Below are 27540 nucleotides of genomic sequence, written 5' to 3' on the forward strand. Positions count from 1 at the left end.
GTGTTTTAACTAATTTCTCAATTGTAGAGGGTCTGAGTAATTGTTATTTGGTAGACATTTGAGGGTAACTGTGTCAGAAATGGTTTTTAATTAAAGGCAAAATGGGTAGAAAAATTAGATTACCCCGATAATGTTTTAATAACACCCCCGAACAAGGTAATAAAATTACCTCCGACATTATTAACAGTAAACACTATTTGCAATAAAAGATTGCTGTAATATTTTATTACTTGTAAACCAAGTACATGAATCTTGCAAAATAAACGAAAATTACCCCGTTATCTTATTTACCCCCGATCCAAACGGCCCCTTATTGTTCAAAGTTTTATTTTTTATGTTACAACTTTAATTTATTATACATTCTAAAAGATATATTGAAATTTTATCATAGATAATAGTTTATTCTATATGGTATTAACATGTAAATAAAGTTATGATATAACAAATAATATGTTAATGTTATATGAAATTACATGTAACTAATATCAAAATTTAGAGGGTCTTTTAAAATATGTAGCAAATAATATTATTCATAATTTCCATGATTGTTAATTTAATCCAAGTATCTATATAATTTTCAATATTATTAAAGTATTATCATAGAATAAATATTCATTAAAAAAGTTGAGATAAATATGTAAGTCATGACCAACAACTAAGCTAAGGGAAGAGGTGATAACACCCTAGCAAAACTCGTTGGCTTTTGAGCATAGAGGGCCTTATGCAATCTTATATTGTGTAAAAATGGATTAGGTCCTAAAGCTCTCAAAAGCACAAAACATCATTTAGGTAAAAGTTCAATTTGTGACAAGTACTCAAGTAGTATTAGAGTTAACTCACTTTTTTCATATATCATTTGGTTTTCTTGAATCCACCAAAAAGGTACATAAAGGATATATCTCGTTTAACAAAAGTTAAAAGAGGTGCGTAGATTCACCATATGGAGCAAAAGGTTGGTTGAGACCATTACATGATTTAAAAGGAAAATGTTACTTAAAAACAAGTTAAATCTTATGTTCATAAGTGATTTGGTGAAGTAGAATGTTTCCGAATAATGAGTGGATTATATATTGGGCTTATAAGTGATTGAATGGAAAAGATTCTTATTAAGAAATAAGAATTGGTTGGATTTGGCCTTTTGATGGGTGAATCATATGACTAGATATGAAATTATTATTACGAGGTCTGATGGTAAAAGAATAAAAAGAGTTTGAACTCCTAAGTTAAATCTCTTAGGGCATCTCCAACCCACGTCGGGTAAATTATATGACTAGATATGAAACTATTATTACGAGGTCTGATGGTAAAAGAGTAAAAAGAGTTTGAACTCCTAAGTTAAATCTCTTAGNAGAGCTCTTATCTAGCTCGAATACCTCTGGTGATAATACCCAGGACACAAATAGAGGTGGTCATTGGGGCTCTTATCTGGCCTGGATTAGGCATGACAATTGGTTGGGGGGAGGGGGGGGGGGGGCGCAGAGGATCTTATTCACTGTACCCATCCTCGCCCTCAAAATCACTCTCCATCCCTTAAGATACAAATAAAGGTGGTCATTAGAGCTCTTATCTAGCTCGAATACCTCTGGTGATAATACCCAGGACACAAATAGAGGTGGTCATTGGGGCTCTTATCTGGCCCGGACTAGGCATGACAATGAGGCGGGGATCTCATTCACTGTACCCATCCTCGCCCTCAAAATCACTCCCCACCCCTTAAGATACAAATAGAGGTGGTTATTGGGGCTCTTATCTAGCTCGAACACCTCTGGTGATAATATATATATAGTCCCCTAGGACACAAATAGAGGTGGTCATTGGGGTTCTTATCTGGCCTGGATTAGGCAGGAAAATGGAGCGGGGATCTCATTCACTGTACCCATCTCCGCCCTCAAAATCACTCCCCACCCCCACCCCCACCCCCCTCAAAAAAGGGAAATGTTGAGACCCGTCCCCACGCCATTAATTTTATATAAACATAAATTAATTTGAACATTATCAAATATAATAATTAATTTTAATTTTTATCCACAACGCTTAAACTAATTGTTTAAACATAGTTAATTTTACATAAATATGAGTTACGATTTGTTCTTGTTCAATTGTTTAGGGTGAAGGAAATTGAGAATATAGATTTATATAGGTAGGATAATTATGTAATTAGGTGAAATATAGAGGTATTAGTGAAAAATGTTTATGTAAATATGAGTTTACATATATATAATTTTTAATTTATATATTATATACGGGGCAGGGGAAAGGCATCACCCACCCTCGCCCCATTCCCCCCCCCCCCCCCCCAAAAAAAAAAATCGGGGCGTTCCCGCCCCATATGAGGCGGGTCTCTGGAGTTCCAGGGAACATTGCCATACCTAGCCCCAACACTTATGTGATGATATATATATGCTTTTTTTTGGTAGTTAACAAATACCCAGACACTTAGAAAAAAAATAATTTGTAATTAGACTTTTTTTTTTTGTATTTTGTTACTTTACATAATTGGAATTTAAAAGAAATCTACAGTGAATGAAGAAATAAAAAGAAAAGAATATAATCAATTTAAAAGAATAATCATATAATATGGTTGTATAATGTATTATATATCCGTAAGCGTAATGTCAGTGATCGTTTAAGTTGAACGTAGCACAACGTCAGATACTTGAATAAATTGAGTAAAATGAGCAATAGTTTTGGTGAAAAATCGACGTTAAATTGCAGAAACCTTCCAACTATTTATACGGTTGCTGGAAAGGAAAGCTAACACATAGTATTTAAAATAGAAAGTAAACACTAGTCCTTATCGGACATAAAACCCGTTTATGTAAAAATTAGATCTAAAAGTATGTATTATCTTTTAATGACATTTATTTACGTCACCCAAATGAAACTAATGTTTATTAACGAAATTTTAGTTAAAAAAACATCTAACCGAAATGATATGTGTATTTCACCCGAACGATGGATGAGTGAAACATAATAAACTTTTTTTTCTAATTTAAAACCAGTTTCATTTGGGTTCTAGAACAACGAGATCATTAAATAGTGATCATCTATATGATCATCAGGAAATTTCTAAACAATGAAGGAAGGTACAGTTAAAAAAATGGGAACTCTTTTAATTTTACTTTTTCATATGTTAAACACATTATATACAAGCTGAGCTCCACATGGTAGTATTAAAGGCTCATAGCTTTAAGGAAATCTTTTTGGCCTTTTTTTATATCCTTTCCATAAGTCAAAAAACGCAGAAACGATATACCCTTTCCATTTCTTTTGGCCTTTTTTATATTAACTTTTCTGAAATTCAGTTGCCAAGTGACGGTAGCAAACGGCCCTTCCTTTGTCGTTTAACGAAGCCGTCTCTACCACGCGCCTTAATCAACGCGTGGACCAGACAGTCATCATTAATTTCCATAGGCAGTAGAGCATTGCCGTTGCTACACACAAGCAATAAAGGCCCCCACCACCTCCCACACACTCTCTCTCACTCTATCTCGTATACATTCACTCTCTCTCTCTCTCTCTCTCTCTCTTACCCTGTGTAGCTTCACCAAACTCTCACACCCTTCAATCAAAAACCCCACCCATTTTTCTTTCGCCCTCCATTTCATTTCAAGATCTCTCTATTCTATTCTCTTCTCTCCTCTTCTCTCGCTCTCCGTAGATCCTTCATTTTACGCGCTCTCTTTACAGCATCTGTTTCTGTATCTGTATTTGTTTCTATTGCTAGATCTTTACCGCGTTTTACGGATCTGTATTTTTTCAATTTTGGGGCTACCTACATTGTCTTTCTTTTCTCTCTCCTAGGGTTTTATTTATTTTCTGCTCTTTTGGAACTCGAAGCTGAGGTCATGTGATGGCTTCGTGGTAGCTATTTATAATCATGGAGTGTTTTATTGTGGCGACGGAGTGTGATGGAGAGGTTTTCCGGCGGCAAGTGGTTCGACGAAACCAAAGGAAGCTACGGTCAGTCTCCAGCGAGGTGGTTGAGCTGGACAGTGTTGTTTGTTGACAATGTTCTGTTTGGATTTCGGTTTAAAGCGAGAAGATGCCTACTTTAACTCTCCTTATTCTTCACCTCCTCAGTTTTCTTTCCTCATGTTTAGGTATTATTCTCTTTAAGATTAATGTCGTTCTACTTTACGCCATTTTATCTGAGGGCAAGAAAGCCTCGAGTTTTTTTTTGGGAAAAACGATGCCTTTTGTCTGTATTTAGCCTTTTGGAAGTTTAGTTTTGGCGTTTTCGGTATTAAATAATTGCTAAGCAGCTAAGTTCGGTTCTTGTCTATCATGTAGAGACAATTGGACAAGAAGCAGATACATTTTTTGTCGACTAGCTAACTTGAACTTGAAACACGTCATCAAACGATTAAGCGTTTATTCTTCTTTGTTACTCTCTTACTAAATAATTGTCTTTTTAGTTTTTTGCAAACCTTTGTGAAGCGTTGATTAATAGAGACAATTTAGTCCTTCCCCCAAGCTAAGCTAATGGTAGTTTTCTTTGATTCAAAGAAAATTGTAAAACTAGGATGGTGGTACGGATTGCAACAGTTTCCGTATCTTATTAATGTTTCAGCATCTTTAGATGTATAATGTAAAATAACTGGCCCTGTGAAAGTTATATCAAATTCAATGATTTGTGATATTTTTCTCTTTCCTGTTGGAGCCTTGTTTTGCTTATATATTGCATGTGTGTGACATTGCATTAGACATTGATGTATATACTTTCTACTTTCTATATTGATTTGTAATAGTAGGATATTCAATTGATTTTTGAAATTAAAGATTAGAATGGAAAGGCTCTGGAATATATAACTTTAGATGTGCTTCCGTGAGAGACTTACGAATATACAGGATGTAATTAATTGGGACCAAAGTGAGAAGATTGTTTTGATCTTCGTTTTCAGCATAGGCGTAGGAAAGGAAATTAAAATCTTTGAGGTCTCTTAAAGTGTTCGCAACAATTATCTGTGATTTATCTTTTCCAAAGAATGATCTTATTTTCAATATTGCATTTTTGTCTTCATTGTAAAATATCGTTGTGATGTCATTCATATGCTTGTAGTTGTACTGGTTTTATCCGACACAGTTGTATTGTCAATTATAAGGTTTGGCGTAGTGAAGAACGCTAACAAACATGCTTTGTTTAATTTCAGGGCATTCTTTATTCCACATATACTTACCTCCTTCTGTACACTCAAATCAGCCGTCATCAACTAGAGTAGTCTTAGTAGAACATGGTAAGGCTGGAAATTACTATAAATTGCTGATTAGTGGATTTTTCTATTATATGTTTCATTCCTTTGTTCCAACCTTGATTTGGAAAGGTTTAATTCATGTCCAAAAATTTTCAAATGTTCACACATGGATAATTTATGAGGTATCTGTACTGCCAGCAGCTAGGGGAATTTCCATGAGGTTGTTATTTCCAAAATCAAGGCGAAGCCGAACACGTGTTGTTAAGCCTTTGCTGGGACCTTATCTGGCACCCGCACCTTCTCCTATCCATCAAGGTATGTAGCATGGTCATGTTTTCAGCATCTTGCCATCACATTGTTGCAAAAAAAGTAACTGATTTTATCTTCTCTATTTCAGCCTTCGTTGCAGGTCCTAGGATTCATCCAATTCCAAGGCATCGTCATGGTGGTCATCATCATCATGCGAAGCCTCGTGTGGTCACTCCATCTACTTCTGAAGGACAAGGTAATATTTCATTGATGGTTTTTCAATTGTGTTGTAGAATCTCTCTCTCTCTCTCTCTCTCTCTCTCTCTCTCTGTCAATTTTCCTGACCATTGGATGGTGGAGAAGTTACAAAGAAATTCATGAGTATTAAATTGATTTATGCTTCATCTATTCATTGGTAAAGAGTAATTGTATTATGGTATTCTTCACCATTATATAGATATTTGCCAGCAGTTTGTGTAGAACAGAGTGGAGTCTCACAGGGTAGGTGAAGGAGATATAAACAAGAGGATCTATGTTGCCACTATGGCTAGCATTGGAAAAGAAGTATTAGATGATGCATAGCTATTTGCCAAAACTTCAATTTTCTCTACTCTTTTCAGATGTCAGGAATCACCCATTGGAAATTTATACTGAGTCTCTGTAATTTAAAGAGAACAAAAGAAAGATCAAAATTTGTCTAGAACTTCGTTTTCTTTAGGCTATATGAATTCTTCTGTGTTGTCTGGTGATTTCTTTTCTGCTCTTGAATTTGGGTTTTCTGAACAAAAATCTTGCAATAGTGCTCATACTATACTAAATCGACTCAAAAGCCAATTTTATGGTTACTAACCTTTACATTGTTATTCAGAGACTAGTTATGGTGTAAGAAAATCTTTTACACTAAAAATTTGTGCTTATGATTTCCTTGCTTAGCACTTTCTTTTAGAGTGGAATGGTTTACAGTTACAAACTTCTTTTATGATAACCATTGTCTTAATCTTGGGCTTTATAGTATAGTTCGTTCAAGTTGCTCTATGTTGTATTGTTGCATTGGTTTAACAGTAAATTTTTCAGGGTACAGTTTGTCTCTTATGAGGTATTTTGTACATTGTGTACTGATAACTTAGTCTTCTGTAGGTTGTGATCAAATTTGTGTGGAGCCATTTACTGCTGCTCCCTATGGTTCACCTTGTGGTTGTGTGTTTCCCATGAAAGTCAAGCTTCTTTTGGATGTAGCTCCTTATGCTGTTTTTCCTGTTATGAATGAGCTTGAGATTGAAGTTGCAGCAGGAACTTATTTGCAACAGAGTCAAGTGAAAATTATGGGTGCCAGTGCTGATAGTCAAAATCAGGGAAAGACAGTTGTAGAAATGAACTTGGTTCCACTGGGAGATAAGTTTGATAACACCACTGCTAATCTGACATATGAAAGATTGGTGCATAAGAAAGTTCCTTTGAATACAACTCTCTTCGGTAATTATGAAGCCATTTATATAAGTTATCCAGGTAGGAACCTCCTCAACTCTAAAATCTACTACTTGCCAATTTATTTGTTACATGTGTTTATGAGTAAAATTCTTTCTCAGGGCTTCCTTCTTCTCCCCCATATGGGAGTTACATGGGGAGTGGTCCTAGTGGAAGTGTTGGAGGCCTCCCTATCACTGCAAATTTTGTCAATAAAAGCCAGAGGATGAATCTGAGAACCATTTGCATCATTGCTTTGTCTGCATTTGTAGTATTACTGGTGTTCATTGGAGCAATCGCCATCCTTGTAAAATGGAGGAAGGCTAGAAGGCCATCAAATGCTGTGGGTCCAGCATTTACATCATCTATAAACAAAAGATCTGGTAAGTATGTAATTGATTGTAGTTTTCACATGTCTCGAATTTGTTGTACAGTAGTGTCATACAATGAAGGTATTTGTATCTTATTTGTTATGTTAGCATCTCTGATAGTGAAAGCTTAGTTAGATTCCAGTAATCCAGTCTGAATTTATCTACATTATTTTTAATAAAATGAAGGTATTTGGATTTTATGTGTAACGCAGGCATTGGGTCTATTTTATCTAGTAGTATGGCGAGCTCGACCTCAGTGTCCCTGATGTCCACTATGGCTACTTGTATTCTCTCTGTTAAAACATTTTCGCTTTCTGAGCTTGACAAGGCTACTGAGAAATTCAGTTCAAAGAGGATTTTGGGGGAAGGAGGGTTTGGACGTGTTTATCGTGGTACTATGGAAGATGGAATGGAAGTTGCAGTTAAGTTGCTTACAAGGAATAATCAAAATGGGGACCGTGAATTTATTGCCGAAGTAGAGATGCTAAGCAGATTACATCACCGTAATCTTGTGAAATTGATTGGTATATGCATTGAAGGACGCACACGCTGCTTGGTTTATGAACTTGTTCATAATGGCAGTGTTGAGTCCCACTTACATGGTATGTCCGTTCACTCTTTGACCTTTTAACTGCTATATTAAGCTGAATCACTCCATTTTGCATTTTGCTTTAGTGATATGAAATTACAAATTCCACCTTACCACACATTAAATTCTTCTTATGTGGCAATACTGATTCAGTCTTTGTCTGATTCTAGTTGATATAAAAATAAATAAAAAATAAAAAAATTATCATAAGTTTCTCTCATATTGATGTTCTAGGTGTTGATAACAAAAGAGGACCTCTTGACTGGGAAGCACGTATGAAGATTGCCCTTGGAGCAGCAAGAGGATTGGCTTATCTTCATGAAGATTCTAACCCTCGTGTGATCCACAGAGATTTTAAGGCTAGCAATGTTTTACTAGAAGATGACTTTACACCGAAGGTCTCAGATTTTGGATTGGCCAGAGAAGCAACTGAAGGCAGTCATCATATTTCTACTCGCGTCATGGGAACTTTTGGGTACTTTGAATTTCACTCAACTACTTAGTACATCATAATCTCACATTGCCAAATTATTACCGTGAACTCATGTTCAGATATTATCCTTTTCAGTGTTCACATTCTATTAAAGGTTTTTTTTAATCTAAAAATTCAGAGAATTTCCTCGGCCAAATAACTCCTGAACCCATTGTGTCACCATGACAATGGGTTCAGGAGTGTTAATCCTGTTCAGTGTTCACATTCTATTAATTTTTTAATCTAAAAATTCAGAGAATTTCCTTGGCCAAATAACTCCTGAGCCCATTGTCACCATGACTGACAGTTTGTACTTTTTGCTGCCATTTCTGTGTGTCAGATTTTGATGGAATGTGAATTTTATGGATTTGCAGGTATGTAGCCCCGGAATATGCAATGACGGGTCATTTACTCGTGAAGAGTGATGTTTATAGCTATGGGGTTGTGCTACTTGAGCTTCTGTCTGGAAGAAAACCTGTGGATATGTCCCAACCTGAGGGACAAGAAAATCTTGTAACCTGGGCACGACCTCTACTGACCAGTAGAGAAGGTTTGGAGCAGTTGGTGGATCCTTCCTTGGCTGGAAGTTATGACTTTGATGACATGGCAAAGGTGGCAGCCATTGCTTCCATGTGTGTTCACCCTGAGGTGACTCACCGACCATTTATGGGTGAAGTTGTGCAGGCTCTGAAATTGATATATAACGACACAGATGAAACCTGTGGGGATTGCTGTAGCCAAAAGGAGTCTTCTGTTCAGGATTCTGACTTTAAAGGTGAGTTTGCACCATCAGATAGCAGTTGGTGGAATGCCGGCGCACTCACTCCGCGATTAAGATATGGACAGGCCTCTTCTTTCATAACAATGGAGTACAGTTCTGGTCCACTTGAAGATGTGGAAAACAGAGCGTTTTCAGCTTCAAGTTTGGGCGGGGATGGCGTGTCTTTACCAATTAGGCATGGGAATAGATCAGGCCCTTTACGAACAGTCCGAAGTAAAGCAAGCTTTTATAGGTTAAGAGGAAGTATGAGTGAACACGGGGGACTCCTTTCTAGGCATATTTGGAACGAAGGATCTTGGGCTTGAGGTTTCTTTACTGAGTGTTTTTTTTTTTTTTTAACTGTACAGTTAAGGCCCTGGGTTTTTCAGTAAGCGGTCAATTGGCCTCTGAGATTCTTGCGGTTTTCATGTTTGGCCCTTGGCTTCTAATTTTGAAGGTCTTGATTCATTAGTATACGAAGTTGGAGGTGTAAGTTGCATACTCCTTGTATTATATATCCGCTAAAAAATTATTCTTGGATCCATGCTGTATCAACCGACTGTTTCATCCTAAGTTGTAGGGGTGGGATAATCCGGTTAACCGAAACGGATAGGGTAAATCGGAAACCGAACCGGTTATTCGGCTTAGGCAAAAATGTAAACTAAAACCGGACCGGTTTATAGAATAAATTGAATTTAAACCAAACCGAATATTCAGTTCGGTTATCCGATTAACCAATTTTCAAATCGGTTTTTAAATTCATGTGAACAAAATTGATAGGAAAATGGTCATCATGATCCTAGTAAAGAAACCTTAGCGAAATCGAACACCGATGGCAAAAGCACCTCAAATTTCATAGAGATAATATAAAAAAAGGGTCTTGCTAAACCAAAATTACCTTTTGCTCAACATAATATGGTGATAAAGTATTAGATTTATCATTTATCACAACCAAACTAAGCAAAGTGTTTGAATAATTCATAATATTAGAGCCTCTAAAAATTAGAAGCATCCATCAAAATATTCATCAGATCTCTTGTTGAATTAGAATATGCATTAGGTTGCTAAATTGGCGGTAGACTATTGATCGTGGAGCAAGCGAGCAACTGAGGATTGAAGATTTGAACGGCGGTGGAAACTGGAGTCGTGGTTGACTATTGTCGCTATTCCTGGTTCAAGGAACTGCAGCGTAGCAGTTGTGGTTGTTGCCGGGTGAGTGAGTGGTTGTGGTGGTCACTGGAGGTGTGTCGGCGAAATGGCGTTGGCGATATTGCAGATGGATGGGTTTGGAGTTGCAATTTGGTGGTGGGTGTGGGTGGCACTGGGGAAGATGGAGTCTGGAGAGTGGAGTGGAGTGGAGGCGGAGAAGGGAATGAAAAGTGAAGATGGGGTTTGAAGAGTGGAGTGGAGGTGGAGAAGAGAATAAGAGATATTGAAAAAAAAAGGGCAAAAAAATTAAAACATATTTTATTTATGTACATAGGGTGAAACCGACTTGGGAAATCTCCCAAACCAAAAACCGAACTGGTTTTTTGGTTTTTAATTTTTTACATACTGAAAGGGTTTACAGAAAAACTTAATTTTCGGTTCGGTTTTCGGATTATTTCTTCCACCACTACTAAGCTGGAAATTGTTTCAATCCTTTCGAAATGGAAACCATTCTCTCTTTATATTATGTGTTAGGGAACGCATGAAAAATGTCTACCCAATTGCTTACATTTCTAATTTTTATTTGAAAAATTTTGTAAGTCCTGGTCAAAGATTATCTCAGATGATACATATCTCGAATCTCTTTTAATGAGAATGAGTAATGACCACCCGAGATTGTAAAACCTAATATAATTTGTTACGAGGATAGCCCAAAAAGGAAAAGTCTTGACTTGACTTGACTTGGAAATTGGAAGTCTTGAAAGGGGTCCAGCTTCCCTAATATATCTTCTCTCATATAATCTGTTTACCCCGACTTACGCGCGTCGCTGAACACCAAACCAGAAACATGTTCTCCCTGTCAATGTCAACATGTTCTGATGCCATTTCATTTTCTTCCCACTTTCTCTCCAACTCTTCAACATCTTTACTACCTAGGCGCTCCACTATCTCTCTCTTTGTTTCAACGGCTAACACTTCCAGGTTCTCACTCTCTCGTATTTGTCTGTACTCAATTTTCCACAGCGCTTTATCATTATTACTTAAATAATCAATGACTATGAGGTCAATCGGTGGCCTCTTGAAGTTTTTATTTGACTTAGTTCACTGATTTTGTTTCTTCATCATTCAACAAGACACTTTCTAAATAAAATTTCACAAAATTCATGGACGTTTATGTTTTATATTGAATCTCAGAGATCTTTCTCTTCCCTATTTTTATTTTTTAATTTCAANATGATAGGGATCACATTAAAATCCTTGATTATAGGGATCACTTCTATCCTAATTTAGATTGATCACCTACCTAGTTTAGAATACTACAAGTGTATATAAATATGTATCCTTTTAAGCTAATAAGGAGTAGGGTGAATATTCATTACGTTTATTTTACACCATCAAAAGCTCTTCTCCTAGCTCACGCAGAGGGGCTGATAACTCTTCAAACTGTTCGCGAAACTCAGTCACCATACCAGTTTGCCTTAACGCCACCAGTGCTTCGTAGGCAGACCCCTTATACGATGGTCTGAACCTCTCTACCAGTGCTGCTTTGAAGGAACTCCAGGAAGTTATCGGTGACCTAGACTCGACCCACTGGTACCAGTTCAAGGCTCGTCCCTCCATACACACAGCCGCTGCCCGAACCTTCTCCTCTTCTTCATACTTATTGACCGCAAAGTACCGATCAGCCCTGAAAGTCCATCCAAATGGATCATCCCCGTTAAATATTGGCAGTTCCAGTTTACGAATTTTCTTGTCCTCCTCGTTGTCGCTGCTGTTTTTCGGTTTAGATTCTTTCTCTGGGCTGGAGTTGTGTCCCTCCGATGATGAGAATGATTTCTCCTTACTTCGTTTTTCATCCCTTTCCTCCCTGAGATGCATTAGCTCGCGCATCTCCGTTAAGTACTCCCTCACACTTCCCAAGTCAGTTTTCATCGTATCCACGCTTTCCTTTACTGTCTTCATTTCTTTTTTTACGTTTTCCATTCTGTTCTCCATCTTGGGTTTGACCATTCCCCCAAAACTTGGCTCTAATACCAAATTGATGAGAACACCAGTCCAAACACAACAGTACTCTGTAATATCAACTCAGAAACACACTCTGTCACTGCAACCACTGATTTATATATATATATATATATGGAATTAAAATGGACAACTCTGCAAGCAGCAGGTGATAACAACAATGGCAAAAACGATAACAGAAGATAAAAAGATTGCTAGCACTTCGAGGGCCTAGCACCTCCCAATATTTTCCAGATTTCCTCCCTACCTACAGCTAGCTACTGCTTTCTTTATATATAACTGAATTCACACTTTCCGCACTCCCTTACGTGGAGATTCCCCTTAACTAATTCTAATCTGAATTCCCCTTCCTGCCCTCGTCCACTGAAATGACCAGGTTGCCCATTTTCTTCTTCTTTTTGTACAATTTGGTTATAGGAGTATCAGTCTCTAAATTCCCACTTTCTTTCAATATTTTACGGATCCTACTGGACACATCAAGATGTAGTCTGTCCTTTTCTTCTTCCTTGAAATTGGCAATAGGCTTCAACTGATGTTTCAGGCCTGAGCCGCTAAGCACAACTGCTGCTTCAAGGTCTGCAAGCAGTAACTTTGTGCTAAAGAGCTGAAAATTAGAACTATTTTCTGTCAGCCCTTATGGTACCATGTTTGAGCTGGAGCAGCTTTGGGTAATTATTTAGTTGACATCATTGGTATATATAGGTTCTTTATTAATCTCTACTTTCAACAACCTTTGTTGATAATCTGTGGTTAATGATATGTCCTGAATGACAAGTTACTGAAATACTAGCAGTAAGTTCTCCTTAAAGGTCGTTCACATGGCTCTTACTCTGAAGCTTACTGTTATATTATATTTTCCTAAACTATTTCTTCCACTATGCTTGCCCATTGCTTTTCCTTCTGATTGGCATACAATTTGAATTTGACATGCTATATATAGCCTGTAAAATCAAGTATGGTATACTCCTGTTCATGAACTGAATTTGTTAGAATGGTTGCTTGAGTGTTACAGTTTACATGCAAACTTTTTGATAATGGTTGATATAGTTCTTCCTGATTTTCATTGTTGAAGAAAAAAATTATATTGACTAATAGTAAGTAGCATTTATTGGATTCTTCCAGTACAGGCTGCTCGCAAAAACATACCTACTTTAGTTGATGTGGAAATGGAAGGGGAAGGGTTTGCTGATCTTCTAAAATTGGCTGATTATGCTGTATGCTCAGAAAAATTTCCTCAGGCAAGTTTGTTGTTTACTGAACTACTGATGGTTGAGTTTTCGCGTGAATAAGAAATGTTGAAATCCAAAATCACCTTATTTATTGCATATATTTAGAATATACAGCATTGATGATTCCCCTATCAATCCCCTTTCTTGTTCCTCTTTATCAAGACTTATGATGTCTTTTTTAATTTTCCAATCAATTCCATCTTTTTCCTTCTCTAGTCTAATTTTTCTCTACAAAATGGGGGTGGCCATCTCCCATCTCTTAAACCCTCCCAAACCCTTGTTATGGTTATACTAGATTAGATTTGAGGTCTTTGGTATGCGAAAAGATTAACCAGCTAATTAGTGGACGTCTTGACTTTCCGTCAATTCTTTTCTTCATTGTTCATCATTTTGCTTCATCCCAAGATATCTGTCCTTCTTTTCTGTTCCTCTATCTAACCAATCTAATTTTTTTTTTTTCTCTTTTTCACTTAAAATTATTCTCTTTAAATATATAATTTGCCACTATTTTCATCCATAGGCAGAACTTACACATGGGATTTATATGTAATGATGCTTTGATTCTAATGTTCTGCAACATGAAACTTGTACCAGCATCCATTAAATTACTGTAATATTAAACTTTGAACAAAGTGTTTTGTAATTCCTTTTGCGATAAATGCTTCAAGTCCTGGTTTTCTATCCCGACTCTGGTAGGCCATGAAAACTACAGAGAACTGGAACCGGATTTTTTGTGCTTCAGTCAGTTATTTGATGTTGCTGTTATTTTTTTTTTAGTAATAATTCATGTGGTTTACGTTGTGATTTCTTCATGTGACAGGCATGGACAGAGGCATCATCTATGCCAAGTGCACTTGTGTCCCTGCTTTTGAGATTGCCAAATTTGAAATTTGTCATTGTGACCTTGGGCGAAAATGGATGCATAATGCTTGAGAGAAGTGTAAATGGTGAGTATTCAATTACCCAATTTTTCCTGTTGGGGAGGAAGATCACCTGTACAGTTAGTGTTGGAACATGTCGCTTAGTGAACCACACAATCTTAGTGTACTTTGCAAAAAGAAATATATAGATTTTCATTGCCTACTGTTCCTGGCAGAGAATCCCGATCTAGAGGAAATTGATGTAGACAGCTTATTGGAAACCCTAGAACAGAGAAAGGAAGAGAGTGTAGCCTCCCCAACATGTGTATCATCGGTAATATACTTGTAACAATCTACAATATGGGATCACTTTCTCATTGCTGTATTTTTTTGGGCATATAATTCAAATCTGTAAGTTTGAGCTGCTGCCTACTACTACTGTGAACTTCTGTTGCTGCTGTGCATAAATTCCCCATTTAATTTCTGTTGTACTTTTGAACTACTAAATGAGGAAAAGGTTGAGTTGAGAATATACTGTTTGCTTCTTTTTACTTTTAATTCTCCCAGTTAGAGACGAAATTGAGGGCAAATGGGATAGGAACAATGTGCGGGAGATTATTTGTTGGAACAGCTGAGAAGATTCCACCTTCAGAACTTACTGATACCACTGGTGCAGGTGATGCATTTATTGGGGCAGTTCTTTATGGTAAGTTAACCATTGAAGCCAACTTATCTCAACAGCATTGCTATGTTTCCATGTTGTATTCTTCACAAACTCTACTGAAACTCATTTTGCATTCAATTGTAGATTTGCTTTAGATAATTATTTGATGTTCAGGAATAATTGTTATATGCATGTGCTTCCATAATTTTTATGCTTTTCTGCATCCAAATCCGAGGACTGAATTTCTGGAAGAAGAAATGTGATCAAAACAATCAGTTAATGAATTTATGTCAGTTAGAGTACAACTGTTATAATTGTGAAGGTATAAAGGTTTTCATGTTTGGTTTAATTCATAGAGGATAAACTATCTGAGGTCATAATTATCGTATAAGTGGTCACCTTCAAGTATTAGACACAGTTATCCATCATTCCTGGAACTTTTTGGGAACTTTGTTTCTAATGACAGGACAAATGATATAGTTGGTATTTGTACTTTGTTTTTGTAGCCATCTGCGCCAACATGCTACCAGAGAAAATGTTGCCATTCGCGGCCCAAGTGGTAAGTCTTTGATTTTGTCAATTTCTATTAACTGATAGAATTATACCAGTGAGTCAATGCAACATAAATTTGTTTCTAATGCGATGAGCTGATTGCAGGCAGCCGCCAGTTGTAGGGCTTTGGGGGCTCGAAGTGGTCTTCCACACAGGACAGATCCACGGTTGGCATCCTTTTTACAGTAGGATTTTGGATTAGTTATCAAGTCATTGGCATTGTAGAATTTCCAATCCCGACCATGATAACCAGTAGCTATCATAGTGTCACGTTCCGTTTGTAGTCCTCCATGCCCTGTACAGCCGTTGAGTTTTGGCTATCGTTATTGCTGTCTATGAACAGAGGAAGCGTGTTTGCTGCCATGAATGTTTTCTTTTTTAAATAAATTTTCTAATAAATGTAAAATGATAATTTACCCATAGTACTGTTAAAATCTTCATTTATATTTCTGAACTCTTAGTGGTTTGGATGAGAATCTCATGGCTATCGTTATTGCTGTCTGTGAACAGGGGAACAGTGAAGCTCATTAAGTGACGGAAGTTTAGTTTAAAGAATCAATAATGCTAGGGACATCGAAAAATCTGCACCGAAATTTTGTACCGGCTTACGTGTAATACATTTCTGATTTTTTTAACAATTTTTTCTAGTGAATGGCCGTCCATCAAATTTGGACAGCCGTTTACTCACATGGACGCCCGTCCATATTATATGGACGGGCGTCCATATACAAGGGACGGGCGTCCCCATGTACAGGAACGTCCGTCCATAATAAAATACAATAAAATTTTTTATAAACATTTGGGACGCCCATCCAAAACGTTTGGACGGGCGTCCAAAATAATAAAATAAATAAAAAAAAACTGCTCAACTTCTACACTTTCGCTTCTCTTCTTCTTCTTCTTTGTTTCTTCTTCTCTGATCATCTATTAACTGCCCACGGCTTTACTACTATCAGACTTTTAAGTAAATGCATGTAGATATGCATATGACCTATACATCTCCATACTCAATACTGATTAGATAGAATACATTATTATTATTAGCTCGACTTTGCCGCAGTTGCTGATCTTTTCTGCTCCTTGGACATGAAAGCACAAGTTTTTCGTGGAGGGAGTTCTTGTATCAATGGAAGGTGGCTCGTCCTCATCTGGATCACAAAGCTGTCTGTACAGGCCAAGCAGTTGAGTACTTTTGCTGTTGAGGGTGCTGGTATAGGCTTTGATATTGAGGTTCAGTGGCTTCTTCCTAAAATCTGGAAATATTCCTCTCAAAATTTCCATAGCGATGATTCAGTGTTGACAAAAGCTTTGCAAAGGATCCAAAGAAGCCTTCTTCTTGCTCTTCTGTTCATCCTCCGTAGGGATTAAAGGCGGCCTGACTGATTTCAGAGCCACTTAGAGAAAGCTAGTTTTTAGAAAAGAAAAAAGAAAAAAAAAAAAAAGGAAGAGTATGGCCGGTCATCCATCAGGGATGACGACCGTCCAAACATAAGGGACGGGCGTCCATTCATATGACGTCCGCCAAATGTAATGGACGGCCGTCCAAATTTATGGACGGCCGTCCTAAGTTTATAAATTTTTTTTTATTGTATTTTAATGAAGGACGGCGTCCTTTACATGGGGACGCCCGTCCCTTGTATATGGACACCCGTCCATATAATATGGACGAGCGTCCATGTGAGTGAACGTGTCGTCCAAATTTGATGACGACCGTTCACTAGAAAAAAATTGTTAAAAAATAAGAAACGTGTTACACGTAGGCCGGTACAAAATTTCGGTGCAGGTTTTTCGGTGTCCCTAGCATTATTTGTTAAGAATATAGTTTGATTATATTGATGGATATAAAAAAATTGAGCTTTTCTCTAATGGTTTCAATCTCTAACATATCACATATTTTTTTTATTTATTATTTTCATTTATTCTATATAATAAAATAAAGAAGAGGTTGAGATTTCCCCCATGCAATTATTATAAAGAATCAAGATCAGCTAAACGATTTCGTTTTGTTGTCCCACAGAATACGAATCCTTTCTTGAATCAGATGCTATATGCGATCTCAATTATTGGAGGGTTGTGTTTTTAAGTTGATTATCTTACCAATACTCAGTCAGCCATCCTAACAACCAAACCGTAAACATCACACCGAGTAAAAATGTTCCAAGATTCGGTCTTATCTGATGTGGTGGAGACGCGGCACTCGCTTTTCCAGTTTTCACACCAATTCCGGTTCGGTTGTACCAGCCGCATGCTTGGACTGACTCAGCCAAGTTTATGATTGTTCCACCAATGAAATTTCCAACCTCTCCTTTGGATCACATTCACATGTACCATAACCATTAAATTGTTACCCGTTCATACATCAAGTTCTAAAGTCTTCTCTTCACCAATTCTGTTATCTTTTTAACACGAAAGCAAAAAGATAATCCCACAGTGTACGTATTACTTTAATGCCATGTCATTTTCATTAACCTTTCTTTTTTCTTCTTCTTCAACCGCTCTATTTCCTCCTCGCCCTTCTATCTCTGTCTTCGCTTCAGCCACCAACACTTCCAGGTGAAAACTGAAAACCTCACTTACGCAGTTACGCTTGTGTTGTTCTTTTTAATTAAGTAATGATGACCCCCTGAAGTTTGACTTATTCACTAGTTTTATTTTGTTTTCTTATGACCTACAGACAAAAAAAGTTTCTTGTAGAATTCGTAAATACCATGTTCTTTCATTTCAAATGTCCGCATTTGTCCAATCTACTTTATGATTCTTCTAATCTCTTACGCAGGTTCAAAATGTCGTCAGATTCTCTACCTCCTCTCCCTGAAAACCGAATCGTCGTGCGTTTCTTTCTCTACATATGTGTATTTCGTACTTAAGTTTTATTTTTCTGTAAAAGCTAGGAATGAAGCGGTGGCGCGTGTTGTTAACAGGTAGGATGCGGTGGTGTCGGATTGGATTTTTTGGCCGCAGTGGCTTCTTACCCGAAGCCTGACGATAAAATCAGAAGTACAAGCTTGAAGGTATTTCCTCTCATATTACTTTGGGTCTTTGATGTAATATATAACGAGTGTTTTGGTTTCTTTAGGTTCAAGGTGGTGGAAAAGCAGGCAATGCTTTAACCTGCGCAGCTCGTTTGGGCTTAAATCCCAGGATAATTTCCAAGGTATTTTGTTTTGACTTTTGAAACACAACTCTGTATTCACAGCAGTTCTAATCTTCAGTGTCTTTACACTTTGTCTGTTTTTCTGTTGCAATTAATGTGACCAGGTTGCCGATGACCCACAAGGCAAGGGTATATTGGAGGAGTTTGAAGCTGATGGTGTCGATACTTCTTTTCTTGTGGTAACCTTCAGATTATGCACTTTCTATAATCTGCACAAAGCATTGTCTATTGCATTACGATTCTACTTAAACAAAATAACTACTCTTTAAAGTGCCTTAAAATAATAGATTTATTTAAATTAAATTATTCTTGTTAATTTATATTCTTATTTTCTTATATTCAGGTTTCTAAGGAGGGTAATTCACCATTTACCTATGTAATTGTCGACAACCAAACGTGAGAAACTTTGCTTAAACGCCTTGAAATTGAATCTTTCTGGAAATTATTAATTCTTAAACAGGGTTTCATTCAACTTTGTTTTGGAGGTTTATGGATTTCACCTAAGCAATTTTTCTTCATTAGATTGTTTTTGAGAATTACTTGTAGTTATGATTTACTTTGATTGAGTTCAGTGATATACCAAGGTTTTCTTTTAGAGATAAAATCATAGGAGCGGTTAATCATCCTATTAGTCTATTTTCACTACTGGAAACAAAAGGTTGTACACATTTGGAACCATGTTGAAATGTCTTCCTCATTTGGAAGAGGGAACTTCTTAGTGACACTGGAATGAACTTATTTTCTTTAAGTGCAAGCTCTAGAGGTCAATATAATAACAATATAAGATATCCCTAGCTCTTTGGGAAAGTCTTTCTGCTACCAGTCCCATTAGACTGTAGGTGATGCATAGGTTCATCTTATGCTGCACTGTATAATGACTGCTCCCAGTGCCACTGATCTAGTGTATGCTTGAGAATGCTGGCTGTGCTTTTGCATTGATATAATCTCAACAGAGTCAGAACACAACTTAACATATCACGATGAGTAACTTAACCTTGAATTAAGGAATTACAAATATCTAATAGGTTGTTTGGAAGTCACTTTTTCGAGTTAACTAATTAGTAATTATTTCAGGAAAACTCGAACTTGTATACACACTCCTGGATATCCTCCCATGCTACCAGATGATTTTCCACAATCAACTATGTCATCTGAATTGGATAGAGCAGGGATTGCTTATTTTGATGGAAGGTTGCCTGAAACTGCTATATTTATTGCACAAGAGGTAATCATTATCATGTTTAGTAATGTTAGTCTTCTACTTGTAATAAAGTGTACTACTGGCTGAAGTTCATGACAGTTAAGGGTGGTTTATTTATTTATGAGATATGAAATGGAACAAGAACAAGACCAATGTTTTGAAATGATTCTATGTTTTTGCCTTTTGATATAACAATGACCTAAGTTTGTCAGAATGACTGCATGAATTGTAGAATTTACATACAAACTTTCTGATTATGGGTAATGTTGTTCTTCCTGATTTACTTTGTACAAGAAATATGAATGCTAACTAATAGGAACTAAATAAGAGTTATTGGATTCTTCCAGCACAGGCTGCTCGCAGGAATATACCTATTTTAATTGATGCAGAAAGGAAAAGAGAAAGGTTGGATGATTTTCTGAAATTGACCAATTATGCTGTATGCTCAGCAAAATTTCCTCAGGCAAGTTTACTCTTTAATGAAATATTGTTGATGGTTGAGTTGGTCTGCCTGAATAAGAAATGTTAAAATCTGAAATCTACTTTAAGTGTTTCACTTATGAGATCATTCTTTCAAATCATTTCCTTTTTTTTTTTTTTTTTTAAGAAGAAACAAGAGAAGATCATTGATTGGAGAAATAATTCAAAAGAGTAAATAAACTTAATTATGGCCAATATTGACTTCGTGATTTACTCTGTTTCACTTATTTATTTTTCTTTTTTAAGTATTTCACTGCAACTTTCACTCATGGGCATAACCTGCTTGTGTTATCTTATATGTGCTGGTCCTCTGATTCCAATGTTACAATTTGCCATATGAAACAAATTTCCAACATACACCAACACCAGTAACACACCAATTAAATTCCACTCCTAGTTTTCTATATCTACTCCGTGTGGCAAGCAAACTACTCTTTAATGCATTATCTATCTGATGTAGCTGCTTGATTTTTGGTTTTAGAGATAATTTGCATGGAACACCTTGCAAACTTTTCATGTGACAGGTGTGGACGGAGGCGCCATCTGTTCCAAGTGCACTTGTTTCCATGCTTTTGAGATTGCCAAATTTAAAATTTGTCATCGTAACCTTGGGTGAAAATGGATGCATAATGCTTCAGAGAAGCAAAAATGGTGAGTATTTAATTGCCCAGTTTTTTTTTTCTGGTGTGGGGTATTTGTAAGCATAGTGTTGGAAACTATGCTAAAGGAACTATACTTAGTCTACTTATTTGCTTAAAAAAATGCACAGGTTTTCATTGTTACTGTTTCTGCAGAGGGTGCTGACTTGGAAGAAGTTGATGTAGAGAGCTTATTGGAATCCCTGAACCAGAGAAAGGATGAGAGTGTAGCCTTCCCAACATGCGTATCATCGGTAATATACTTCTAGCAAACTTCTGTATGTGATCCTTTCTTATTGCTTTATATTTTGGAGTAGAAACCCAGTACACTAAATTTTAGCTGCAGCCTTTGCAAGTGTGAACTACTGTGGACTAAATTTTCCTCTTAATTTCTCTTGTACTGGTAAAACAAGGAAAAACACTGAGCTTGGAATATATTTTTGTGTTTCTTTTTCCTTTAAATTCTTCCAGTTGGAGACAAAATTGAGAGCAGATGGGATAGGAACTGTAAGCGGGAGGTTATTTATTGGAACAGCCGAGAAAATTCCACCATCAGAACTCTCTGATACTACTGGTGCTGGGGATGCATTTATTGGGGCAATTCTTTATGGTAAGTTAACAATACCATCCAATATGTTAATTTACCTAAGATTCCAGTGTGTCCATATATTTTCTATCCTTTACAAACTTTTCCGTCACTTCTTTGCTTTATAGTGTCGTTTTACTTTAGATAACTGTTTAATCTTCACATTTAATTGTTATGCTTGTCTGCATCCAAGGACTGTATTCTGCTGAAAGATATGATGGATCATAGCAATCAGTTGATCTCACAATTTTTTCTTTTTAAATTTCTTTTGTTTCATACTAATTAGGATAGCACCATTATTTCCATGTAGGTGTAAAGGTTTGTATCTCAAAAATTGACTAAATTGTTTTGTGGTTTAATTCTCACAAGTTAAAACCATCTTTTGTAACTTTAATTCAACTGACCACTCCATCATCCCTAGAACTTGTTGGGGCTACTTTTACATAATCTTTTGATTCACGGGGACAAATTATACAAATTTGTATGTTATTTTTGTAGCCATCTGCGCCAACATGCCTCCAGAAAAAATGTTGCCATTTGCTGCTCAAGTGGTATGTAGACTTACTAAGCGGAACAGTGAAATTTATCCAAGATAATGAATGTAACATAAATTTGTCTTTGATTGCAGGCGGCTCTTGGCTGTAGGGCTCTGGGAGCTCGAACTGGTCTTCCACATAGATCACACCCACGGTTGGAATCTTTTTTTTAGTTGAATGTCTTAAATGGTTATCGCATCAAGCGTGGCATTCGATCACTGGATTGACCACTCACTCATACCTCTGCTTGTTGGCTATGTGAGACGAGCGTCCAAGATCCCTGGAAAAAGAAGGTTTAAATTCATTTAGTGCTCGTAGTATCATTGAATATTATTTTATAGTTTATAATTGCTCAAGTACTACAATTGTAATTCGATTTTTTTAATACAAATTCTTAGTTTTGGTTCAATATAATTCAATGGACTTCTAAAAAGTTAAGTATTTAAAGTGGGAATATAAAAGTGCATAAATGTAGTTACTTGTGTATTCTAAAACACCCTTAAGAAGAAATTTCTCTCTTTTCTGCAAGACTCCAACCTGTTAAACGTCCTAGATGCTTTATGATAATATTAATATTAATATTAATATTAATTTTACACCGGTTTCACAAAAAAAGTAATTACATTACAAAATATTAACGTTTATGAAAGAGTAATTACATCACATAAATTAACGGTTGATTAATTACTCAGCATTTGGCTGCCGTTAACATGAAACGTTCAAAAAATCTACCTAAGAAATAAGAGAACTTTGGCAATCACACATGTTACCATCGTTCAAGTTGGCTTTAATAATGGAATATGTTGTCATGTCATATACAGATTATCAAGAATATATAACTTTATGTGTCCCCTTTGACAAGTAGCCAGTATGTGATATTTTGTTGTTATTGTTGGGACAATCTGATTGACATATCCTTTATTGCTTCTTTTAGTTATATATTGTTAACAAACAGGGTGGCCATCAAATTGCTCACCTGATTTCTGAAGCAATAGCTGACTTGGGGCCCTTATGTTATATATCAATAAGGCAATAGACAATTCGTACACATATCAAAGCAGGGCCAATTGAGAAAGGAAGCCGACCTTCCTTACAGAACTATGCACACAACCAGACAACCATTTAGAAAATCGGGGAAGAGTCCGATTCCAATCACATTCATGAGGAAACTGAGACATAATTTAAGCTTTGGGATTCATTAAGATAAAAAGATTTGCCTGCATCTGTTACTCTCTACAGATTCATTCATCCAATAGACACTTTGTACACTTCATTTCATATTAGTTGTACACTAGAATAGGTCCTCTGACAAAGTGTAAGCCCAACCTACAAAACATAATTATTTTCAGCTTCTTTTGTAAAGCACCAGCTATACTTGGCTATACATGTGCCAGACCATTGAAAGAGGTTTCAAAATCAAATAAAAGCATACCTGCATCAACAAAATGTGCAGGCGTATATGCTTCCGGCACCTGCACTGCATGATTTTCTTGAAACCAGTCATCAAATTCATGGTCACTGTAATGAAATTTGGTACCTCCATTACAATGTGAATTTAACTCCTGGAAAGGTAATGGCTCGTTTTTAGACCCTGTTCTATGGAGATGACAATTTTCGTTTGGAGGTTGTTGATTGCTTCCACTGTCATTTAACCATGGGTCAAAATCAGAAAGATTTGGACCTATCATATTTTGCCTTTGATTGCCAAGCTCACCGCTAAGTAGGCCATCATTTGATTGAGAAATATGCTCTGCATATCCATGGGGTTGAGGAACAGGTTCACTGCTTGCATGAATTTCAGGAATAGGCTGGCTGTATATTTGCAGTTGAGGAATAGGTCTGTATATTGGTTGTTGAGACATAGGCTGGCTGTATGGTTGAGGTTCTGGAATTGTCTGACTGTATACTGGGGATTGGGAGGGCACTGTACTCACAAAGACACTTCCAGTGCCAGTCTGGGAGATGTTCTGATATGTACATGAATCCTGACTCATGCCGGGGACCCACTGCATGTTAATACCATCAGTAGTAGACAAGGCCGGTGGAACAGGAGCGCACGTAATTTGTGATGCATGAACGCCTCTGGTGTTGTTTGCAGAGCTATAGACAGATTGGTTCATTGTGGGGGCATCTCCAGCAATCCCGGGCCTTCTAAACATTCCCAAGTTGCCACCGTTAACACCTCTGTCCCTACGGATGACATTATTGCGTACCCTAAGCAATGGTGACTGTTGAGAAACTACGCGTGTCTGTAACCTGTTTTTGCCAAAAACTGGTCCTGATTGTCGGCTTCTACCCTGACTTATGATGTTTGGAATGCTCAACCTGTTTGAAGAAGGGCAAGCACGGACTATACCTGGCCTCGAGAGTTGATTCTGTGGTACACAATTGGATGCCAATTGAATAATATCACGAGGTGGAATTTGGTTAAGGTGTGGAAACGTTGTAGATAGAGAAGTTTCCGGAACTTTAACTGGTACAGGAGCATCTTTCTGAATCCTGAAATTTTTCCGCTGAGATTTCCAAAAATCTTCCTTCTCAGTAGCATGACAATGATCAATATCACAAACACCAGAACCCCAATGAGCACATGGAGCAACTGAGTCACAGACATAACAATGACACTGCATTTCAGCAAGAAGAGGGCAGAAATCAGCACCAAAAAATGTCAAACACTAGGTCTCTGCCAATATTTCAGTAGAAAAAGAAAACTAAAAAATTTACCTGGTCGCAATGCAATTCATGTGCAGTAGAACTGAAAGGAAATTTAGCACAAAGATGCCGTGGATGAGGGAAGTCTCTGCATGCAACCTATACAATGAAGACAGAACAACCATTTTTGTCAGAAATACGGTGCTACATCTCCCAATCAAAATTGTAATCAGGGAAGTTGATAAAGTGATGTGACTTAACAAGGTCATCAATGTGCAAAGAAGTAAAAAGAAATGGTTTAACATCAAGTGTAGATAAGCAGCATAAGCTGAATAGCCCAACAGCAAACTTACCTAAGGTACTCAGGCCCAAACAAGTCCATAGTTTGAGAAATCTCAAAGATGATTCTAATGTTCTTTAGAAATCCAGAATTTCTCTAGGAAATCATACTTCATATTGTAAATATACTTTCTTTCAAGTTTCAGGAGTTAGTCATCTTTTTGGGCTTTAGGACATTGATAGACTGTATCTAGAGAACAAAGAAAACTTCAAGGGAGGGGTTGAGTGCATATCCGTGACCCCAAAAAAAAAAAAATTGGTTCTTTTGCACATGCAGCATCTAGAGGGCAGGTATAAATCCTACAAGCATTTGAATAAATATTTACAAGGAACAAAAAGCCCACTTACTCTCAATGGACCATATGATCTAGATTGCAAAGATTCACCCTTTCAGATTGCCTTGTTGCTGAAGAAAAGTTCATGTATAAGTAGACAAAACTAAGCCAATTATACCAAAGCACACCAAATCATAGGACAGTAATCAGCAAACACTCTGCAAGTATCTGGAAGCTGGACCTACAACAAGACCTGGATTCATGTTCAAGCTCATTGACCCCATTTTTTAATTTAAAATAACCAGCCCCAAAATGTAAATCCAACATGATTATATTCAACCCAGAACTTTCCGAACCAAAAATAAACTCCAAATACATCAACCCATCAACACCTATCAAAAACCAACAGATACCAAACAACTGTAATATAGTGACCACCAACAACAAATCAAAAACCGAAAAGCTACTTGGATTCAAATCTTAACTGTCAACTGCCGTCCCAAAAATTCAAAAATTAATATAGAAATTCATGTTTCTAAAGGCTAGTTTCCGTTCTCATAATTTTTTTCTCTTTAATTTACAACAAAATTCAATAACAAAAAAATCATTTAAACATAAAATTAACAAGAATAAAACACAACTGAATCTATACACACCTGTCCCTTTTCTCCCACTACAACCAAATCATCTTCCTCTCCATCACCCTCACGCTCACGCTCACCCTCGCGCGCCTTATCATTATCAGCCGATACGGGTTTGTCCGGGTCAGCGTCTAACACGACACAATCGTCGTCGTCTTCATTACTGACCGTTGATTTGGAAGACTTTGACTTGATCTCACCCACCACCACCACCTCATCAGAGTCATCCACTTCATCACGAAGAAGCTTGGATAACCAGCTGTAGTCGTCGCCTTCTGGCTCGTCAAAGCCCTTCTCTTCATCGGAACTTATATCAAATACCACGTGACTCTCGCCCATAATTTAGAAAAGAAATAAAATCAAGAAACTAGGGTTCCACTTTCTGTTTTCTCATCAAAAAAATCAAAACCTCCGATTCGTTTTATTGGATTGATCAAAATTTCGGCAGAGAAATAAAAAACAAGGAAAATAAAAGAGCCAATAAGTGTGGGAATCCATTTAAAAAAATTACAAAAAGAAGAAATAAAAAAGAGATTTTTTCACAAAGCTAAATTAGAAGGGAAAAATGGAAGAAAATTTCCCGGTAAATTTCATAAAGATTAGGGCTTTAAGGTGGGAAAATCGTAATTAGAGGGTTTACGGATTGAGAAAAAAAATGAGGGGTTTTCAGAAAAGAAAGAAGGGTAGAGAGAGTGTTCCTGTTTCGAGTTTCGTGTTGTAAGAGTGTAGAGGAGAGAGAAGAGAAGTGAAAGCGAAGTAAACAATGAAGGGTATAATTGGAAATAAGAAAAAAATAAAGAGGTAGTTTAGGAATGAGAAAAGGGTACGGATGGTGATGTAATATGAGTGGACGTGGACACGTTACATATTCCACTGAAACAAACCACCCATTACGATTGACATAATTATTATATGTAAGATTCTATAACTATTTTAATATAAAATATTTTAATGAATATTTTATTTATTTTACATAATCCCATAAAGGGTAAGTGAAATAATATCATCCTTTGTACAAGTAACAAAATAAATGGTTAAAATGTTCACAAAAAAAAAATAGATGGTTAATAGAATTATTAAAATGAAATAATCTTTTTAATTTGTACGAACAAGTTTTGGCTTCTTTGATTAAAACGAGAAATACGCGTTAGTTTTGTTTAGTAAGTCGTTAATTCTTATACGTTCCCAAAGTCAAATGCAGCCGTTTTATGATGAAATTTCGTTTATTTTATTGTTTTAGTCAAGTCAACTTTTTTTATTTGTTTTATAACGTCAAGTTTAATGACAAGGATCGTATAGGGCTGAATACAAAAACTAGTAATGGGCTTGTGAACATTAAGTAGAAAATCTGATGAAAGCAAATACAAATTTAGACCACCAAACAATCAGCCCCAAACGTTAGTTGAAAAATGCTCGTTCAAAGATGGACTAGTGTTACTTTCATCTTGAGTCTTGACTGGGA

General features: G+C 36.7%; 4 protein-coding genes across 9 annotated transcripts; 3 read left to right on the top strand and 1 right to left on the bottom strand.

The window, feature by feature from the left end:
* The first annotated feature begins 3523 nt into the window (after window positions 1–3523).
* On the top strand, window positions 3524–9426 carry LOC116108084 (receptor-like serine/threonine-protein kinase ALE2). 2 transcript variants are annotated; one of them, XM_031394372.1, is made up of 9 exons: window positions 3524–4103; window positions 5154–5237; window positions 5394–5510; window positions 5593–5700; window positions 6582–6950; window positions 7031–7291; window positions 7492–7881; window positions 8103–8343; window positions 8715–9426. In XM_031394372.1, the coding sequence occupies exons 1-9, from the start codon at window positions 4046–4048 to the stop codon at window positions 9424–9426; spliced, it is 2340 nt and encodes a 779-aa protein (XP_031250232.1). In that variant the 5' UTR covers window positions 3524–4045. The 2 variants fall into 2 exon arrangements, with proteins under 2 accessions (XP_031250232.1, XP_031250233.1); XM_031394373.1 differs by having other exon boundaries at window positions 5397–5510.
* Window positions 9427–13305: 3879 nt separating this feature from the next.
* On the top strand, window positions 13306–16082 carry LOC116108061. Its single transcript, XM_031394338.1, has 7 exons — window positions 13306–13336; window positions 13394–13509; window positions 14321–14447; window positions 14597–14694; window positions 14928–15066; window positions 15531–15583; window positions 15682–16082. The coding sequence occupies exons 1-7, from the start codon at window positions 13306–13308 to the stop codon at window positions 15763–15765; spliced, it is 648 nt and encodes a 215-aa protein (XP_031250198.1). The 3' UTR covers window positions 15766–16082.
* A 1624-nt stretch (window positions 16083–17706) lies between these two features.
* On the top strand, window positions 17707–22587 carry LOC116108080 (ketohexokinase-like). Of its 4 annotated transcripts, none has more exons than XM_031394364.1 (13): window positions 17709–18129; window positions 18353–18404; window positions 18498–18587; window positions 18653–18730; window positions 18835–18909; window positions 19074–19126; window positions 19805–19955; window positions 20284–20394; window positions 20936–21062; window positions 21206–21303; window positions 21521–21659; window positions 22134–22186; window positions 22264–22587. In XM_031394364.1, the coding sequence occupies exons 1-13, from the start codon at window positions 18029–18031 to the stop codon at window positions 22342–22344; spliced, it is 1209 nt and encodes a 402-aa protein (XP_031250224.1). In that variant the 5' UTR covers window positions 17709–18028; the 3' UTR covers window positions 22345–22587. The 4 variants fall into 4 exon arrangements, with proteins under 4 accessions (XP_031250226.1, XP_031250224.1, XP_031250227.1 ...); XM_031394365.1 differs by having other exon boundaries at window positions 17710–18008; XM_031394366.1 differs by lacking the exon at window positions 20284–20394 and having other exon boundaries at window positions 17707–18129.
* On the bottom strand, window positions 21935–26818 carry LOC116108079. 2 transcript variants are annotated; one of them, XR_004124587.1, is made up of 4 exons: window positions 26094–26818; window positions 24896–24982; window positions 23148–24795; window positions 21935–22451 (listed from the first exon to the last, which is right to left on the bottom strand). XR_004124587.1 is itself a non-coding variant. In XM_031394363.1 (4 exons), the coding sequence occupies exons 1-4, from the start codon at window positions 26415–26417 to the stop codon at window positions 23463–23465; spliced, it is 1638 nt and encodes a 545-aa protein (XP_031250223.1). In that variant the 5' UTR covers window positions 26418–26818; the 3' UTR covers window positions 23349–23462. The 2 variants fall into 2 exon arrangements, 1 of the variants encoding a protein (XP_031250223.1); XM_031394363.1 differs by lacking the exon at window positions 21935–22451 and having other exon boundaries at window positions 23349–23497; window positions 23604–24795.
* Window positions 26819–27540: the final 722 nt, after the last annotated feature.

The sequence above is a fragment of the Pistacia vera genome, unplaced genomic scaffold (genome assembly GCF_008641045.1).
Source record: "Pistacia vera cultivar Batoury unplaced genomic scaffold, PisVer_v2 Contig552, whole genome shotgun sequence".
NCBI lineage: Eukaryota > Viridiplantae > Streptophyta > Magnoliopsida > Sapindales > Anacardiaceae > Pistacia > Pistacia vera.

Bases quoted from the DNA above. Each gene is read 5' to 3' on its own strand.
- LOC116108084 (XM_031394372.1), top strand. From the start codon at position 4,046: ATGCCTACTTTAACTCTCCTTATTCTTCACCTCCTCAGTTTTCTTTCC. The intron at 4,104-5,153 runs GTATTATTCTCT...GTTTAATTTCAG, and splicing joins TTTTCTTTCCTCATGTTTAG to GGCATTCTTTATTCCACATA. The intron at 7,882-8,102 runs GTATGTCCGTTC...TTGATGTTCTAG, and splicing joins TGTTGAGTCCCACTTACATG to GTGTTGATAACAAAAGAGGA.
- LOC116108061 (XM_031394338.1), top strand. From the start codon at position 13,306: ATGGTTGATATAGTTCTTCCTGATTTTCATT. The intron at 13,510-14,320 runs GCAAGTTTGTTG...TTCATGTGACAG, and splicing joins GCTCAGAAAAATTTCCTCAG to GCATGGACAGAGGCATCATC. The intron at 15,067-15,530 runs GTAAGTTAACCA...TTGTTTTTGTAG, and splicing joins TATTGGGGCAGTTCTTTATG to CCATCTGCGCCAACATGCTA.
- LOC116108080 (XM_031394364.1), top strand. From the start codon at position 18,029: ATGTCATTTTCATTAACCTTTCTTTTTTCTTCTTCTTCAACCGCTCTA. The intron at 20,395-20,935 runs GCAAGTTTACTC...TTCATGTGACAG, and splicing joins GCTCAGCAAAATTTCCTCAG to GTGTGGACGGAGGCGCCATC. The intron at 21,063-21,205 runs GTGAGTATTTAA...CTGTTTCTGCAG, and splicing joins GCTTCAGAGAAGCAAAAATG to AGGGTGCTGACTTGGAAGAA.
- LOC116108079 (XM_031394363.1), bottom strand. From the start codon at position 26,417: ATGGGCGAGAGTCACGTGGTATTTGATATAAGTTCCGATGAAGAGAAG. The intron at 24,983-26,093 runs GTGTGTATAGAT...TTCATTGTATAG, and splicing joins TAGTGGGAGAAAAGGGACAG to GTTGCATGCAGAGACTTCCC. The intron at 23,498-23,603 runs GTATGCTTTTAT...TATGTTTTGTAG, and splicing joins TGCACATTTTGTTGATGCAG to GTTGGGCTTACACTTTGTCA.